General features: G+C 35.9%; 2 protein-coding genes across 14 annotated transcripts in view; one reads left to right on the top strand and one right to left on the bottom strand.

Moving 5' to 3' along the window:
* The window catches only part of LOC144554178 (vesicle-associated protein 1-1-like), a 76,371-nt gene that overhangs the window by 46,442 nt on the left and 11,236 nt on the right, over positions 1–18,693 (bottom strand). The window lies entirely within an intron of this gene.
* LOC144554174 (uncharacterized) lies at positions 647–17,626 on the top strand. Of its 13 annotated transcripts, none has more exons than XM_078302454.1 (5): positions 647–4,333; positions 4,500–4,590; positions 5,108–5,151; positions 16,873–17,038; positions 17,291–17,626. In XM_078302454.1, the coding sequence occupies exon 1, from the start codon at positions 787–789 to the stop codon at positions 3,346–3,348; it is 2,562 nt and encodes an 853-aa protein (XP_078158580.1). In that variant the 5' UTR covers positions 647–786; the 3' UTR covers positions 3,349–4,333; positions 4,500–4,590; positions 5,108–5,151; positions 16,873–17,038; positions 17,291–17,626. The 13 variants fall into 13 exon arrangements, with proteins under 13 accessions (XP_078158580.1, XP_078158579.1, XP_078158576.1 ...); XM_078302453.1 differs by having other exon boundaries at positions 4,840–5,151; XM_078302460.1 differs by lacking the exons at positions 647–4,333; positions 4,500–4,590; positions 5,108–5,151 and adding exons at positions 12,554–15,957; positions 16,177–16,257; positions 16,533–16,681 and having other exon boundaries at positions 16,811–17,038.

Genomic DNA, 18,693 nt, shown 5'->3' with positions numbered 1-18,693 from the left:
GCTTACTATCGAGTATCGAGATAAAAGCAAAATCATTTCCGACTAATCGTTCGACGGTATCATACATGTCCGATAACCACATACCGTTATTATAACACTGCTTCCATGTCGAGCTGTCGTATCTCCTCTGTTTGTCGTCTCTCGCTCTCCAGTAATTCCTACATTGGCAAGAAGAGTATCCTCTCTAATATGTGTGAAAGATTTCCTTTATTTTACGGTTTGAGATTTATTCTCAGCTGCTTTGAGATTCGGACTAAGACAGGGACAGTATTACTTGAGTTCTAAAATTCGTGCAAACTTAAAAGAACAGTCCGGATCCACTGGTTCTAAACGATTCTCTCTTACGCTTTCGGTGAGGAAGTGAATTCCTAACCGGCCTTTACCTATTGGAAATAAACCTGCTGTTATTCCAAAGGGATTACACGACTCTGTTGTTCTAATTTCAGCCGTTGACTTTTATTGAGATTCGGATAAAAACTTTTAATCCATTGAGATTTGCACATTCAAAATTTTGTACAGATGAGATAGGAATAACAGGGTTGATCTATAAAATTACCGTGTTACCTTTCAGAAAGAAAGTATCAATCTTTATCAGATAAGATTTCATGTACTAATGGTTCCATCAGTAAAAATAACTTATCCGGGGCATTGATTTTCTTTCTTTCATTTCTCTCTCTTCTACCAACTGCCGCTGCTCACCTTATTCTATCTCTTCCTCATTCCTCATTCCTCATCTCTATCTCTCCAAAGGCGCTGTCACAAACACTCAAACCAAAAACGAAGAAGATGATGCCCGTGCTGTCTCTTGCCCCTTTCTGTTCTCTTTCCCCTTCAATTTCCCTCTCCCTCTCCCAATCCACATCTCCATCAGCTTCTCGTCATGGCCTCCATCTTCTCTGTTATGCCATCCCCAATTCCAAATTTCAACTCCACCGAATCAACAAAAAACCAAAATTACCACCACCACCTTCTAAAACTAATTTACCTAACGACACCAATTTTGACAACACTCCTGTGAGGATCCCGAGGAGGAGGCCGCAGCAAAAAGAGTCACTTATGTTAACTTTCCAAAACCCTCCGACCACAATCCGCCACTATAATTATATCCTGGCCACCTTGATCCGCAACTCTGACCCTGAGGTTTTTACATTCTTCGAATGTATACCCAGAACTGTTGGAATAATTCCTAATGATTATACCTATGGTCTCATGATAAAGTATTGTGCCCAAACGAATCGTCTCGACCTAGCCTTTTGTTTTCTCGGAACACTTCTAAAAGAGGGTCAAACAGCTAAGGCTGCGATATTCAGTCCAATAATCAAGAGGCTTTGTTCTGAGAATAGGACCAGTGAGGCTGCAGCCATTGTGCTTTACAAAATGCCTCAGCTGGGATGTGTGCCCGATGTGATATCATATAGCATTCTTATCAAAGGGCTTTGCTCCAAGGACAACATTGGTTTTTCCCTTCAGTTATTTTTTAGAATGGTTAAACATGGCGGTAAGTACGAACCCAATGTTATCACGTACAGCACGGTTATAGATGGGCTCTGTAAGGCGGGTCAAATTTCTAAGGCATTTGGTTTGTATAGACAGATGCGTCCGGCCGGGGTTATACCTAATACTGAGACATACAGCTCGTTGATTAATGGGTTGTGCAAGAAAGGTGAAGTTATGAAGGCAATGGAGCTGATGCATGAAATGGTTTCCAAAGGGTACAAGCCCAATGTCGTGACTTATACCACTCTTATAAATGGTTTATGCAAGAATGGTGAAGTCACCAAGGCAAAGGAGTTGTTGATTGAAATGATTTCCGAAGGGTACAAGCCCGATGTCGTGACTTATACCACTCTTATAGATGGGCTGTGCAAGAATGGTGAAGTCACCAAGGCAAAGGAGTTGCTGAATGAAATGATTTCCAAACGGTACGAGCCCAATGTCGTGACTTTTAACATTCTTATAGATGGGTTGTGCAAGAACGGTGAAGTTACGAAGGCAAAGGAGTTGATGCATGACATGATTTCCAAAGGGTACGAGCCCGATGTCGTGACTTATACCACTCTTATAGATGGGCTGTGCAAGAAAGGTGAAGTGACGAAGGCAGAGGAGGTGATGCATGACATGATTTCCAAAGGGTACGAACCCAATGTCGTGACTTTTAACACTATTATAGATTGGTTGTGCAAGAAAGGTGAAGTTATGAAGGCAAAGGAGTTGATGCATGAAATGACTTCCAAAGGGTGTGAGCCCAATGTCGTGACTTATAACACTCTTATAGGTGGGCTGTGCAAGAATGGTGAAGTCACGAAGGCAAAGGAGTTAATACATGAAATGATTTCCGAAGGATCCGATCCCAATGTCGTGACTTATAACACTCTTATCGATGGGCTGTGCAAGAAAGGTGAAGTCACGAAGGCAAAGGAGTTGATGCATGAAATGATTTCCAAACAGTACGAGCCCAATGTCGTGACTTTTAACACTCTTATAGGTGGGCTGTGCAAGAATGGTGAAGTCACGAAGGCAAAGGAGTTAATACATGAAATGATTTCCGAAGGATCCAAGCCCAATGTCGTGACTTATAACACTCTTATCGATGGGCTGTGCAAGAAAAGTGAAGTCACGAAGGCAAAGGAGTTGATGCATGAAATGATTTCCAAAGGGTACGAGCCTGATGTCGTGACTTATACCACTCTTATAAATGGGCTGTGCAAGAATGGTGAAGTCACGAAGGCAAAGGAGTTGCTGAATGAAATGATTTCCAAACAGTACGAGCCCGATGTCGTGACTTATAACACTCTTATAGGTGGGTTGTGCAAGAATGGTGAAGTCACGAAGGCAAAGGAGTTGATGCATGAAATGGTTTCCAAAGGATCCAAGCCCGATGTCGTGACTTATAACACTCTTATCGATGGGCTGTGCAAGAAAGGTAAAGTCACGAAGGCAAAGGAGTTGATGCATGAAATGATTTCCAAAGGGTACGAGCCCAATGTCGTGACTTATACCACTCTTATAGATGGGCTGTGCAAGAATGGTGAAGTCACGAAGGCAAAGGAGTTGCTGAATGAAATGATTTCCAAACGGTACGAGCCCGATGTCGTGACTTTTAACACTCTTATAGATGGGCTGTGCAAGAACGGTGAAGTTATGAAAGCAAAGGAGTTGTTCTATGAAATGATTTCCAAAGGGTGCAAGCCTGATGTCGTGACTTATAATTCTCTTATCGATGGGTTGTGTAAGCAAGGTGAAATTACGAAGGCAAAGGAGTTGTTGCGTGAAATGATTTCCAATGGGTATGAGCCCAATGTTGTGACGTATACTATTCTTTATGGACAGTCTAATCAAGAAGGGTGAAATTCTGAAATCAAAGGAGTTGCTCTTTAAACTTTGAACTTGGATTTGGTGAAATCTATAAAATGTCTTTCAGTTTCGACTTCTGCGGTCTTTCATGAGGTGCTTTTATTTCTTGCTGATTCAGCAAACTGGAAAATGCTTGTTTTCAAATTTATGTATAAATAATTGGGACAGGGGCTTTTGCATAAAAAATTTAGCCTTGTTTTATAATTTATGTTTAATAACAGGGTCATGTTGCAATTATCTTGATTAGGTTCATATCAACACCACTTGTAGCTCTCCCTGGAAATTGGAGTGTTTGGTATTTGTGTTTTAGGTACTCAATAATTTATTCTGCTGTAAAATATTGGTAGATTAAAAATTAATATTTCAGTATTATTGCCCCAATATCACTGATGTTCAATTGTAAACTGTTTCGAGGGAAGCTTTTGACACCAATACTATGATGATTAAGCTAATATTGATTGATAATTTTATGTTTGCAGAATGCTACTGTTATCTGATATCACTGATGTTAAGGAGTACTTCTCCTACTTTCCTCTCCAATGATAGAACACTTTCTATATTTCAATACATGTAAAGAGTTAACCCAATTTCAATCAAAGTACAAAAGCAGTTACCTTTTTTGATAAATAAAAAGTTATCTGGATATGTGATATAGAACTTCTCATATGTGGTTAATGGTTACTAACTAGTGTATTATATGGGCTTTATTTCAACTGTTTGTAAATTTTATACCAACTGGGCTGTGGAGGAATATATATAATGTGGTGCTGACAGATTGTTTTCTGGGACTTGTATCTGGTCTAACGGCCCCTCATTTTTTATCCTATATATAAATGAATATTTTATATCAAGCATCCCATCTTGCTTGTGATGATGAATTTCAGACAGGTAACATCATAGAGCTCTCCAAATAGTTGACTAAAGAAGAATAAGAAATTATACAAGTACCTTGGTACAGGCTGATGCTTCATGCTGTATGGTAGAGTACCTCTATTTTGTTCTATCTCACATAGAACAACTATTAATTTGATTAAATTAGTTCTATATATAATTTACAATTGGTTTAGTAACTGTTACAATTAAACCTAAAAATGGAATGAAGTATTGGTGCCTTTTCCTATTTTTTGTTGTTTTGAAAATTGTAGTAAAATGAGGAGAAAGAGAATCAGGGTTGTATCAGCAAATTTTCCATGTGCTATATTGCTAAGTACCACCCATTGATGCATCTCCCACAATGTAAGAATTGCTATGTATCTTCAACTATTTACAACAATAACCATGCTTGTTCTGATCGATGTTAAATGGGCTTTATTTCTCTGATGATAATGGAAGGTTTGGCAAAAAAATCTGCCCAAAATAACATGGGAAAAATGTTTTCCTCTTAACATATATTTTGCTTAGATTAATTTTTTCAAAAAAAATTATGCACCAAAATAACTTCATAGTGCAAGCAATATTTAGCAAGTTTGTTATTACTTTGTGCAGAAAGCATTGAGAAATTATTTTAAAACACCTTGGAAACAGTTCTAGAAGGGCAACAAACAGTCACACCAGAAAAAGCTTGTAGAATGGTAATTGGTACTTGAATGCAACTTCAAGTCTTTTTTTCTCACCTTGGCTTTCTGATCATTAGGTTGGCACCTATTACTTTCTCTCTCTTTCGCTCCTACCTCTATATATTCATCCCCTTTAAAGCCATAGCATTTGCCGCAATTGTTTGGTACTTGTAAGCATATCTGCATATTTCAATTAGGCTGTGTCCATTGGTTAAGTGACACATGGGACCTGACGGACCAGGTCCACCTGGAGGTCCTGGGCCAGGATGGGCACCTCTCCTTGGAGGCCCTCCAGGCTGGGGACCACCAGGGTCACCTCCAGGGTTTGCCCTGATGCTGGGCAGCCAGGGCGACCACCTCGGGCCTCAAGATTCAAGGGGCCTCCCAAAAAAAATATTTTGCATATATAAAAAAAAAAATTAATCTTTATATATTAAAAATAAATAAAATATTAGAGCTCAAACTTTGAATATATAAATGGTCCAAACTTTTATATAAATAGGTATGATCTATTGGCATATCAATAAAAAATTGTATATATCAATATTATAAATAACAGTATGCACTTGTCAAACGAACGGAGTATCGTCAAGCGATTAATCGATAGGTGACCGATTAATCAGAATTATGCGGACAATTTTATATTTTTATTACAACCATGTGTATATATTCATAATTTATTTTACTCATCAAATTTATCAAATAAACTTAATTTAACTTAGTTCTATTATTATAACATGACACTACGCTTAACAATACACATGCACTTTACATGTGTAAGTAATACATTTATTTAATGAAAAAATAAGTTCGAGAATTAAGCATTTTCAAATACTAATAATATTTTATTCGAAAGACATGAAACGTTCCAATATAAAATCAGTAAGTAAGAAAAATATATGGTATATAAATAATTGAGGAATTAATAAATTAATTTAAAATAAGTAAAAAAATATATATAAAATAATAGAGGAATTAATCAATTAATTTAGCCGTGTGATATTCAAACAACAAATCCAAACCGTTAGATATTTAATCTATATTAAAATCTACTTGGAGACCAAATTTTACATTTTTTGAAATTTTTTTACTATTTATTAAACTGGTTTGAAAACCACTGCTTTCAATACTGCAGAAATTTACTGAAAACAACTTAATAAATAGTAAAAAAATTTCAAAAAATGTAAAATTTTGTCTTCAAGTATATTTTAATATAGATTAAACATCTAACGGTTTGGATTTGTTGTTTGAACATCACACGGCTAAATATAGCTCCAGCAGCACCTCTGCTGAAATGTTGCTGGCAGCAATTTAGCCGGACCCCTATATATATATATATATAGAGTAAGGCTTGGGTGCTATGGATAGCATAGAGAGCTACGGTGCTACGGCTCAATATTCGAGTTTTCAAAATCCTAACGGTCGATCCGAACCGTTCATCTTGTTCTCCATGTGAATATGTGTTTGGAGACCAAATTTTACATTTTTTTAAAAAAATTTACTATTTTTTTAGCTAGGTAGAAAATCACTTGATCTAAAAAATTCTACACTATTCAGATATTTGATTTTCTACCTATCTAAAAAAATAGTAAAAAATTTCAAAAAAATGTAAAATTTGGTTTCCAAACACATATTAATATGGAGAACAAGATGAACGGTTCGGATCGACCGTTAGGATTTTGAAAACTCGAATATTGAGCCGTAGCACCGTAGCCCTCTATGCTATCCATAGCACCCAAGCCTTACTCTATATATAGAGCTGGCTACGGTGAGTTGCGAAGTAAAACGCGTTTCTACTTCACGCCGTATTTTTATTTTGAAAGTCCAAACGACCGATCTGAACCGTTAGATGTTTAATCCATATTGAAATGTGCTTGGAGACCAAATTTCATATTTTTTGGAATTTTTTTACTATTTATTAAGCATTTTTGAAAATTGCTGTTTTGCTGTGAACAGTGAAAAACAGTAAAATTTTCTGGACCATCAGATCAGCGACTTTCAAAATTACTTAATAAATAGTAAAACAATTCCAAAAAATGTAAAATTTGGTCTCCAAGCACATTTCAATATGGAGAACAAGATGAACGGTTCGGATTGACGTTTTGAACTTTAAAATCGCAAAATATGAGCGTGAAGTAAAATAATCACTTTACTTCGCAACTCACCGTAGCCCAGCTCCTATATATATATATATATATATATATATATATATATATATATATATATATATATATATATATAATCCTTACAATTTATCTAACTGCCTTTGACTTTAGTCTAACCAGTTCAAAGATAAATATTATACATCTCCTATTTTATGATTTGATTTGTATCTCTAACGGGAGATTAAAAACTTGGATGCATTTAGCATACCCATGTTTGTCACGTCCCTGGTGTGAACGGGTCAATTTAGACCCGTGTGAGCGTCACTTAGGAGGAGACGAAGGATCGGTCGGACGGTCGGTGTAGAAAGAGTGTCGGTCATGCATTTTATTAATAATTTTTACACTGACAAGTGGCGTCCGGGAAGTAAAAGGAAACTGGAGCCGTTAAGCATTCTGAGGCTGAAGAGAGGGACCCAGGCAGCAGAAATGGAGACTACTGCAGAGATTGCACCGGAGGCGAGCCTGAAATTAAGAGAGAAGGATCTGTGTTGAATCATTTTGAGGCTGAAGAGAGGGACCCAGGCAGTAGACATGGAGGCTACTGCAGAGATCGTACTGGAGGCGAGACTGGAATGAAGAGAGGAGCTGTTGGGCCATCTCAGCAATAAGAGCTGATGTAGAAGCTGAGTTGGCAAGCCGAGATGCGTTTGAGAAATCTAGCCGATGGATCGGATTGATTCCAGTTGTATTATGAATGCGTATCCTCTGCATTAACTCAAAAGAGAATCTTTTGAGTTAATGAATATCAACCGTCTGATTTTAAACATAATCAATCCACCACCTGCTTATAACATAAGGGATCCTTCAATATTAGTGCAGATTTAGTCTGCATGAATTTTAAAATATATTGGACGGTTGAGATTGATTAACTCAAAAGATTCCCGAGTTAATGCAGAGGATACGAATTCGTTGTATTATAGACTTCGCCTATATACAGTGAATTAGTTTAGATGTTCTGATTATGAAATCTGATAATTGATATTTACAGTTTCTTACATTTGACTTGCTTTCTTTTGTATCCATTTACCGAATTCAATCAAATTAGAGTTCTTTGTTTTTGTTCTGATTTGAATTGACGGTCATCTCAATATTTGACACTTTTGCAAAAATTATTGTGACTTTTCCTGTGCCTAATTTTCTCTTTTTTTTTTTTCCGCCACTAACCGTATCAATTCCAATGGCACCTGGAGCCATGTAATCTATATATTGAACAAATTGTAGATTGTAATTGTGAGATAAATCAATGAAATCTTTATTCAATCAATTTCGCTAAAACTAAAAAATATGAATAGTCAATTGTGATAGTGAACACCATCAAAAGAAACAAGTAAATAATTTTAAGGAATATGCAGCAACCAAAAAGAATATAAGATCAGTTGAATTGAAAGGAAAGAAAAAAAGAAACTATTTTTTTAGTACAAAGAATAGAATACAGTACACTGCACTTTCTGCAAAACATTTTATATTGACAGTACAATTAAATCGATACTTCTGCATACCATAAGATCAAACTGATTATGTTATTATTATGATCCAATTTGAAGGATATACAACTATAAACTTAAAACTGTCTTGTGGGAAACTTTTGACACCAAACTAAAATTCCAGAAAATTTTGCTTCAATAAAAATAAATCTAGGCCATTACATGTTTGTGAGATCTAGATGCTATGAATTTGTTGTGTATGGGTTATGTTGCTATTTTTAGCTTGAGCATGTTGGGCTTTTATGTTTCTGTTTATTACTTTCATTCTTAGTTAGTTTCTTGTTTTTTCAACACGGAATAATAAAAAAACTTGAAAAATAATTTAATTTTTCTTTGTTTTATGTTGTTTAAAATAACATGGTGAAATTATAACATGTATGCATATAGCAGTCTTTTGTGTTTTTTTTTTTTAATAAGTGTGTTTTTTTTAAATTGAATTGCCAATTGACACCCCCTAATCTAGATGCAGTGAATTTGTTGTGTATGAGTTGTGTTGCTATTTTTAGCTTCAGCATGTTGGACTTAATGTTTCTGCAGAATATTTTCATTCCTAGGTACGTAGTTTCTTGTTTTTCAATGCAGAATAATAAAAAATGTTTTAAAAAAAGTTTTATACCCGATAGACTAATTAAATCTAAATAGACCCATCTCATTTCGTGCTCCTTGTGTCCTCTCTCGCGTTAGCGTCCGTATTCACTCGGCAGCTTAGAGCATCTCCAATCCAGCAATTGAAATTAATTGCTAAATTAGCAATTATGAAAATTTTAAAAATTAAGCAATCCACTCTTACATTGGTGCAATCAACCAAACAATTGAGAATTAAACATTTAACCAATAAGAATTAAACATTTGGCCAACTCATCTTTAGAAAATGATTTCTTATTAAGCAATTATTTCCAACAATTGCTAAATAAGCAATAGCCATACAACCCAACAATTACAAAAACAATTGACACATCAGCATAAGCAATCCATAAGCAATCACTGTTGGAGATGCTCTTACAATCGTAAAATTTCTCGAAACATGTCAGGTCTTGTCAGATATTTCTGAAAACAAAGAACAACAAATGAGCACCGATGTATAGATGATGATAGATCAAATCACTAGATGAATTCAGAAGGCGGAAAGTATGGGTCTGATCTGTCAAATTCCCTCGAGATTAAGCCAGAAATGCGAGACAAGAGGTATAGGTCTATTTGGATTTGTATAGTTTATCGGGTTTTAAGCCGAAATGAATCCGTTAATCAAATCATGAGGAAACGGGTACTTTTGGATTTAATTAGTTTATCGAGTTTAAAGCTGAAACGAACCCGTTAATAAAATCACGAGGAGATGGGTCTATTTGGATGTAATGTCCGGTGGATTTACAGACCTCCCCTCTATCAAATGCAGGATCCGCTGAAGATTCGCTAACTTAAACCAGATGCCTCATATCAATCAGCGAGTAACCAATCAAATAACCGTTGGATGAAACCTGATCAAAGGCTCTGATTTCATCTAAATTACAGGGACCCCACCCGTGATTAATTCAAAGGTAGATTTCCTCTGTGACAGGAAAACAAAATAAATCAAAGACAAAATAATTAAATGTGCATTTCTATTTCAAATTTAAATATAAATTTATTTGTTAAGTTTAAATCTGTTTCACACCTCTTCATCATTTTGCATAGCAAATTCATATTGGTGCATTAAGATTTGTGATGGTGAGGCGATGAAAAAAAACTGACAATGTCAATAATATACCCGAAATTAAAATAAAAAAAAATTAGTAAACAATACTAAAAAGAAAGAAAAAAAATGAGCCACAGATTTTCACTTATTTCTAGCCTGTTTTTACTAATTTTTCAATGTCAACGGTCTAAATTAAGAAGAAACGGTGCAAAACTAAGTGTTCAGCACAAACTAATATCTAGCATTTGTATGTAAGAAACTGAGAATTACAGATTAACAGTGAGGTTGTATGTTTATTGTAAACTAAATAAAATAAACAGATTTGACACTTCTAGTGATCATCATTTTTTTTTTTTCAAAAACTAAGCATCATTAATTTAATTTCGTTTTCTTTCCGTCTCTAAGTCTCTCTCTCCTATTTTAAAGTTTTAACGGATGATATTTTTTTAGGAACCCTGAAACCTAAACTATTAATGCAATATTGTACTCCGAATAAGGAATGCAAATTTTTGTCTCTCAATATGGAACTTTTCTATAAAGTTTTTAAATACCAGATGCTCTAACATGGTCAGGTATTGCAGTGCATCTGAATTCTTTTATTGACATGCGACACACAATCAGTCGATATCAGCCACATAACAAAGAAGTCCGGAGCAATATTCAAGCAACACAGCCAGTTTGTATCAGCCGCATAATATTGTGAGAATTTTTATATTTAATATTATTAAATTTATATTTAACTTTTTTTTAGAAAAGAAAATAATATTGATATTTTTAAATAATAAAAGTTTGATATATAGATGATAGAAAACTTATGTCATTTGTTAATTTTCTAAAACATCAATTTTAAAGAAAAAATTAAAAAAAAAAGAATTTTATTTATATTCTTATCAAGGACGGATTATCAAATCATGATCAATAAAATGACGAAATATGTTTGGTATGTACTTAACTGAGTTTTTATTTAAAAAAAAAAAAGAAATTAAATGAACAGAAATGTAAAAATTAAAATAAATTAAATTATGATCCTTTGCTGCCGGTTTTCTTGGCTTTGCCAATTTCAGCTGGCGCTCTGCTCCAATTCGGAGCCCCTTCTGATGAAAGCCTAAACTTACGGCTACTATTGATGGCCATCCTCGCTTCCTTGGCAATATAGATTATGACTAATGTGCATTCGAATATATACGGATCAAAATACATACGGTTTAAATTTGACTTTTTAAATTTTAAACGGTCAATCCGAACCGTTCATCTTGTTCTTCATATTAATATGTGCTTGGAGACCAAATTTTATATTTTTCTGGATTTGTTTACTATTTATTAAGTATTTTACAAAATTGTTGATCCAACGGTGGCTTAACAAAACAGTAAAAGCAGCAGTCACCGTTGGATCAACAATTTTGTAAAATACTTAATAAATAGTAAAAAGATTCAGAAAAATGTAAAATTTGGTGTCCAAGCACATATTAATATGGAGAATAAGATGAACGGTTCAGATTGACCGTTTGAATTTTAAAAAATCGAATTTAAACTATATGTATTTCGACTCATATACATTCGAATGCATATTAGTGACTCTCTGTATAGGAAATTACTTAGTGTTTACATTTTTGTTTTAGGTACTGAATAAATTAGGTTGCTCCACGGAAATATTTACTCGGATATTTGGGTCAATTAAATATTGTTGGGGTTGTACAGTTTAATGATAAGTATTGCACTATTCAGATATTCTCAAACCATGGAAATACACAATCCCTCCAACGGTAAAGATATTCACATTTCTTACACTGAAGGGCAAATACCAACTCATGATGTTTTAGAAAGAAAAAAAAAAGGAGCATTGCGTGGGACATCAAGTGCGTAACTGTAAACTTCTATTTTTAATATTAATACGTATTCCTTTGGCTGCCAGATTTAAAAAAATAATAATAATAATGAAAAAAAAAAAAAAAAAAAAAAAAGAGTTGTGCCGAAAGAGGGGCAAATAATTTGCCAATAGACCTACCAATTTAGGTGAAGGGAGGAAAGATTATGGACCAGCATGGTCGGCCCAGAACGGAGATCTTTTAATCCTTCCATTTCCATACTGAGAGTACTGGGCTTTGATTTTCTTTATTCATTTCTCTTATCTTCTTCGACTCAGGCGAGTTCAGATCTCCTAAATCTGAACCGTCAAATTCGAATCGGTCTGCGACCCCGTGCGCTTCGCGTCGGTCCGGATTGACCTGGAATCGAATCGGATGGTCTGGATCTAAACTAAAAAATTGAGTTACTATAGGGGATCTGGACAAGGCTAAAGCTGAACCCTAGCTCAACGGATTTCTTCCTCGTTTCCTTATCTCAATATCTATCTCTAGATAAAGAACAAACGCTCAAACAAAAAGAAGAAGAAGAAAAGAAGAGATGATGCCCGTGCTGTCTCTCGCCCCTTTCTGTTCTCTTTCACCTTCAATTTCCCAATTCCAATCCCCATCCTCATCTCCGTCAGCTTCTCGTCGTGGCCTCCATCTTCTCTGTTATGCCATCCCCAATTCCAAATTTCAACCCCACCGAATCAACAAAAAACCAAAATTACCACCACCACCTTCTAAAACTAATTTACCTAACGACACCAATTTTGACAACACACCTGTGAGGATTCCGAGGAGGAGGCCGCAGCAAAAAGAGTCAGTTAACCTTTACCCTCCGACCACAATCCGCCAATTCAATGCTATGCTCTCCGCCTTGATCCGCAACTCTGACCCTGAGGTTTTTACACTCTTCGAATGTATACCCAGAACTAAGGGAATAATTCCTAATGATTATACCTATGGTCTCATGATGAAGTATTGTGCCCAAACGAATCGTCTCGACCTAGCCTTTTGTTTTCTCGGAACACTTCTCAAAGAGGGTCACGCAGCTAAGGCTGCGATATTTGGTCCAATAATCAAGGGGCTTTGTTCTGAGAATAGGACCAGTGAGGCTGCAGCCATTGTGCTTTACAAAATGCCTCAGCTGGGATGTATACCCCATGTGATATCATATAGCATTCTTATCAAAGGGCTTTGCTCCAAGGGCGCCATTGGTTTTTCCCTTCAGTTATTTTTTAGAATGGTTAAACATGGCAGTGGGTATGAACCCAATGTTATCACGTACAACACGGTTATAGATGGGCTCTGTAAGGTGGGTCAAATTTCTAAGGCATTTGGTTTGTATAGACAGATGCGTCCGGCCGGGGTTATACCTGATACTAAGACATACACCTCATTGATTAATGGGCTGTGCAAGAATGGTGAAATTAGGAAGGCAAAGGAGTTGATGCATGAAATGGTTTCCAAAGGGTACAAGCCCGATGTCGTGACTTATAACACTCTTATAGGTGGGTTGTGCAAGAAAGGTGAAGTTACGAAGGCAAAGGAGTTGATGCATGAAATGACTTCCAAAGGGTGCAAGCCCAATGTCGTGACTTATAACACTCTTATAGATGGGTTATGCAAGAATGGTGAAGTCACGAAGGCAAAGGAGTTGATACATGAAATGATTTCCAAAGGGTACGAGCCCGATGTCGTGACTTATAGCACTCTTATAAATGGGCTGTGCAAGAATGGTGAAGTCACGAAGGCAAAGGAGTTGATGCATGAAATGATTTCCAAAGGGTACAAGCCTGGTGTCGTGACTTATACCACTCTTATAGATGGGCTGTGCAAGAAAGGTGAAGTTACAACGGCAGAGGAGGTGATGCATGACATGATTTCCAAAGGGTACGAACCCAATGTCGTGACTTTTAACACGCTTATAGATTGGTTGTGCAAGAAAGGTGAAGTTATGAAGGCAAAGGAGTTGATGCATGAAATGACTTCCAAAGGGTGTAAGCCTGATGTCGTCACTTATACTACTCTTATAGATGGGCTGTGCAAGAAAGGTGAAGTTACAATGGCAGAGGAGGTGATGCATGAAATGACTTCCAAAGGGTACGAGCCCAATGTTGTGACTTATAACACTCTTATAGATGGGTTATGCAAGAATGGTGAAGTCACAAAGGCAAAGGAGTTGATACATGAAATGATTTCCGAAGGGTACAAACCCAATGTCGTGACTTATACCACTCTTATAGATGGGCTGGGCAAGAAAGGTGAAATTACAAAAGCAAAGGAGTTGATATATGAAATGATTTCCAAAGGGTACAAGCCTGATGTCGTGACTTATAATGCTCTTATGGATGGGTTGTGTAAGCACGGTGAAATTACGAAGGCAAAGGAGTTGTTGCGTGAAATGATTTCCAATGGGTGCGAGGCTGATGTCGTGACTTATACCACTCTTATAGATGTGTTGTGCAAGAACGGTGAAGTTACAAAGGCAAAGGAGTTGTTGCATGAAATGATTTCCAAAGGGTGCGAGCCCAATGTCGTGACTTATACCACTCTTATAGATCGGCTGTGCAAGAAAGGTGAAGTTATGAAGGCAAAGGAGTTGATGCATGAAATGATTTCCAAAGGGTGCGAGCCCAATGTCGTGACTTACAACACTCTTATAGATGGGCTGGGCAAGAAAGGTGAAATTACAAAAGCAAAGGAGTTGTTCTATGAAATGATTTCCAAAGGGTGCAAGCCTGATGTCGTGACTTATAATTCTCTTATCGATGGGTTGTGTAAGCAAGGTGAAATTACGAAGGCAAAGGAGTTGTTGCGTGAAATGATTTCCAATGGGTATGAGCCCAATGTTGTGACGTATACTATTCTTTATGGACAGTGTGAGCAAGAAGGGTGAAATTACCAAATCAAAGGAGTTGCTCTTTAAACTTTGAACTTGGATTTGGTGAAAATTATATAAAATGTCTTTCAGTTTCGACTTCTGCGGTCTTTCATGAGGTGCTTTTATTTCTTGCTGATTCAGCAAACTGGAAAATGCTTGTTTTCAAATTTATGTATAAATAATTGGGATAGCGGCTTTTGCATAAAAAATTTAGCCTTGTTTTCCAATTTATGTTTAATAACAGGGTCATGTTGCAATTATCTTGATTAGGTTCATATCAACACCACTTGTAGCCCTCCCTGGGAATTAGAATGTTTTGTATATGTGTTTTAGGTACTAAATAATTTATTCTGCTGTAAAATATTGGTAGATTAAAATTAATATTTCAGTATTATTGCCCCAATTTCACTGATGTTCAATTGTTTTCGAGGGAAGCATGTGACTCCAATACTATGATGATTAAGCTAAAATTGATTGATAATTTTATGTTTGCAGAATGCTACTGTTATCTGATATCACTGATGTTAAGGAGTACTTCTCCTACTTTCCTCTCCAATGATAGAATACTTTCTATATTTCAATACATGTAAAGAGTTAACCCAATTTCAATCAAAGTACAAAAGCAGTTACCTTTTTTGATAAATAAAAAGTTATCTGGAAATGTGACATAGAACTTCTCATATGTTGTTAATGGTTACTAGCTAGTGTATTATATGAGCTTTATTTCAACTGTTTGTAAATTTTATACCAACTGGGCTGTGGAGGAATATATATAATGTGGTGCTGAGAGATTGTTTTCTGGGACTTGTATCTGGTCTAACGGCCCCTCATTTTTAATCCTGTATATAAATTAGTATTTTATATCAAGCATCCCATCATGCTTGTGATGATGAATTTCAGACAGGTAACATCATAGAGCTCTCCAAATAGTTGACTAAAGAAGAAGAAGAAGTTATATAAGCACCTCGGTACAGGCTGATGCTTCATGCTCTATGGTAGAGTACCCCTCATTTGTTGTATCTCACATAGAACAGCTATTAATTTGATTAAATTTAATCAATTTTTATCTTTATTAAATAAATGTTCATATTCTTACAATACATTCTCAGTTCTATTTATAACTTACACATGGTGTACTAGCTGTTACAATTAAACCTAAAAGTGGAATGAAGAATTGGTGCCTTTTCCTATTTTTTATTGTCTTGAAATTGCAGTAAAAGGAGAAAGAGAAGCAATGTAAGAATTTTTCATGCCCTGTTTTGCTAAGTACCACCCATTGATACATCTCCCACAATGTAAGGATTGCTATGTATCTTCAACTATTTACAACAATAGCCCATCCTTGTTCTGATCCATGTTAAATGAGCTTTATTTCTCTTATGATAATGGAAGGCTTGGTAAAAAAATAAATCCACCCTAAAATAAAATGGAAAAAATTGTTTTCCTATCGCATATATCTTGCTTAGATAAATTGTTTCAAAAAAAAAAATTATGCCACCAAAATAACTTCATAGTTTACTCCGCACAAAAAGAAAATAATATTTAGGAAGTTTGTTATTACTTTGTGCAGAAAGCATTGAGAAATTATTTGAAAAGACCTTGGAAACAGTTCTAGAGGAGCAACTAACAGTCACACCAGAAAAACTTATAGAATGGTAGTTAATACTTGAATGTAACTTCAAGTCTTTTTTTCTGTCACTTTGGCTTTCTGATTATTAGGTTGGTACTTGGCACATATTACTTTCTCTCTCTTTCCCTCCTCCTCCTATATATTCTTTCCCCTTGAAAGCCATAGCATTTGCCACAATTGTTTGTTACTTGCTAAGCATATCTTCATATTTCAATTAGGCTGTGTTCGTTGGTTAAGTGACACATGGGACCTGGCGGACCAGGTGGACCAGGCGGACCAGGTGGACCCGGTGGACCAGGTCCACCTGGAGGTCCTGGACCAGGATGGGCACCCCTCCCTGGAGGCCCGCCAGGCTGGGGCCCGCCAAGCTGGGGCCCACCAGGGCCACCTCAACCCGGTGGACCCTTCTGGGGCCCTAGCTATTTTGGTAATTTTTTCAGTTCATGGTGAGTGTGTACAGGACTTTAGTTAAGCTTTTTATAACATTTTTTATATTACTGGTACAAACATTTGACTGATTATTGTCATACTTTGATTACATATAAATATTATTGTTTCTCTGTAATATCTGTGTATGTCGTTTGAAGATTGTAAGTTTGTTGGTACAATTGAAATTTGCACCTCCATTAACTTAATTCAGCAATTGAAAATTATGATTAACAATATCAACTAATTGTTTGTTTACTATGTCATTGCAGCCTCTACTTCCTTTGTTGCTGCTGCTTGCTGCAGGAGTGTTGTGGACCCCTTTTCGGAGGACCACCTCCCGGTCCACCGGGCCCACCATTTTAATCTTTATGTTCTCTATCCTAATGTATTAAAATAAATATTCATGTGGAGATTTATTTTATAAGTTTCCATGGTATTGGTGTGGTTCTTGTAATTCTTAGACTTCCCCTTTTTGTTTGTCTTTCTATGTATGCTTTCTCATTTGGGCAGTCTTTTCATATGTGAATCAGCAATGCTTAGCACTTGGTCTTTGTGGTTTTTGCAGAGTGCGATCATATATGCAAAATTTGATTTTTTATTGGTTTTTTTTTTTTTCTAATACTTGGTGGTGAATGGTGATACTGGTAGAGGTGAACTCTTTCCTTTTCTTTTAACACAGCTCTTGTATCAGAGCTCCTTTTTTCTTAAAAAAAAATAAATAAGAAAGAAAATAAAAGAAAAGAAATCATCTGATGCGTCACATTTGCTTCTTTTTTTTATATCTTGTTCCGGAGGAAAGTAATACTACTATTTTTGGAAAACAGCTGTCATATTTGCCAACCAAATAAGTTAATAACTAACTTACAGCAAGCATGACAAGTTACCAAACTTAAAATTAAATTAGTTTCAAGGGTGGAAACTATCAGCTAGCCCCCTGATTTATTGAAATCAAAGAGTTCTGAGATAAGTACCAAACGGTTGGTACCAATTAACTAAAGTTCTTATCTATACAAACTACTGCCTGAATACAAAAAGGTTAAACAGACATAACATTAACCCTTGATACAATATGATTTCAAAATAGAACAGAAAAATGTTCTTATGAAGCCAATGTATGCTCTTTCTCTCAGTTGAATCTGGTACAGCCTCAAGCCTGAGTACTTGCACTTCATCCATCGACATCCCCTACTCTACCTCCCCTCCCGTACCAGCCGGTACCTAATCCGGTACGTTCTTAACATAATAACATCACATGGTAAAATTAAAGTGCGCTTAAAAAAAGAAACATCATTTATTATTTTGCACCAAAAGGAGGATAAGGCTATTTTATTAGAGCCTACTGCTTTTAGAGAATTTGCAAAAATACCCTTGAAACAAATTTTGTTGCATTCTAACCAGATTATCTTCTTAAAGGTTACACGATGCAATATTAATCAACAGTAGTTAATATTACAACTCTGACAAGTCATTCTTCTCTTCTGAATTTATGTACAATTGAGCCTTTAGTCTTTATGCTAAATTTGAACCTAAACATCAAGCTCCAATAACAAAGTACATTGCTTTTAGTAAGCACCTCCTTACTGGAATGGTTGTTTACCAGCAGTTTCGGTACAAATCTGTGCATCTGCCCCAATATGTTTACTATTCTAGCCTTTGACAAACTATGTAATTC

The sequence above is a fragment of the Carex rostrata genome, chromosome 5, assembly GCF_964058835.1.
Source record: "Carex rostrata chromosome 5, lpCarRost1.2, whole genome shotgun sequence".
In the NCBI taxonomy this organism is placed as follows: Eukaryota; Viridiplantae; Streptophyta; class Magnoliopsida; order Poales; family Cyperaceae; genus Carex; species Carex rostrata.
This window is presented reverse-complemented; position numbering and strand designations above follow the sequence as displayed.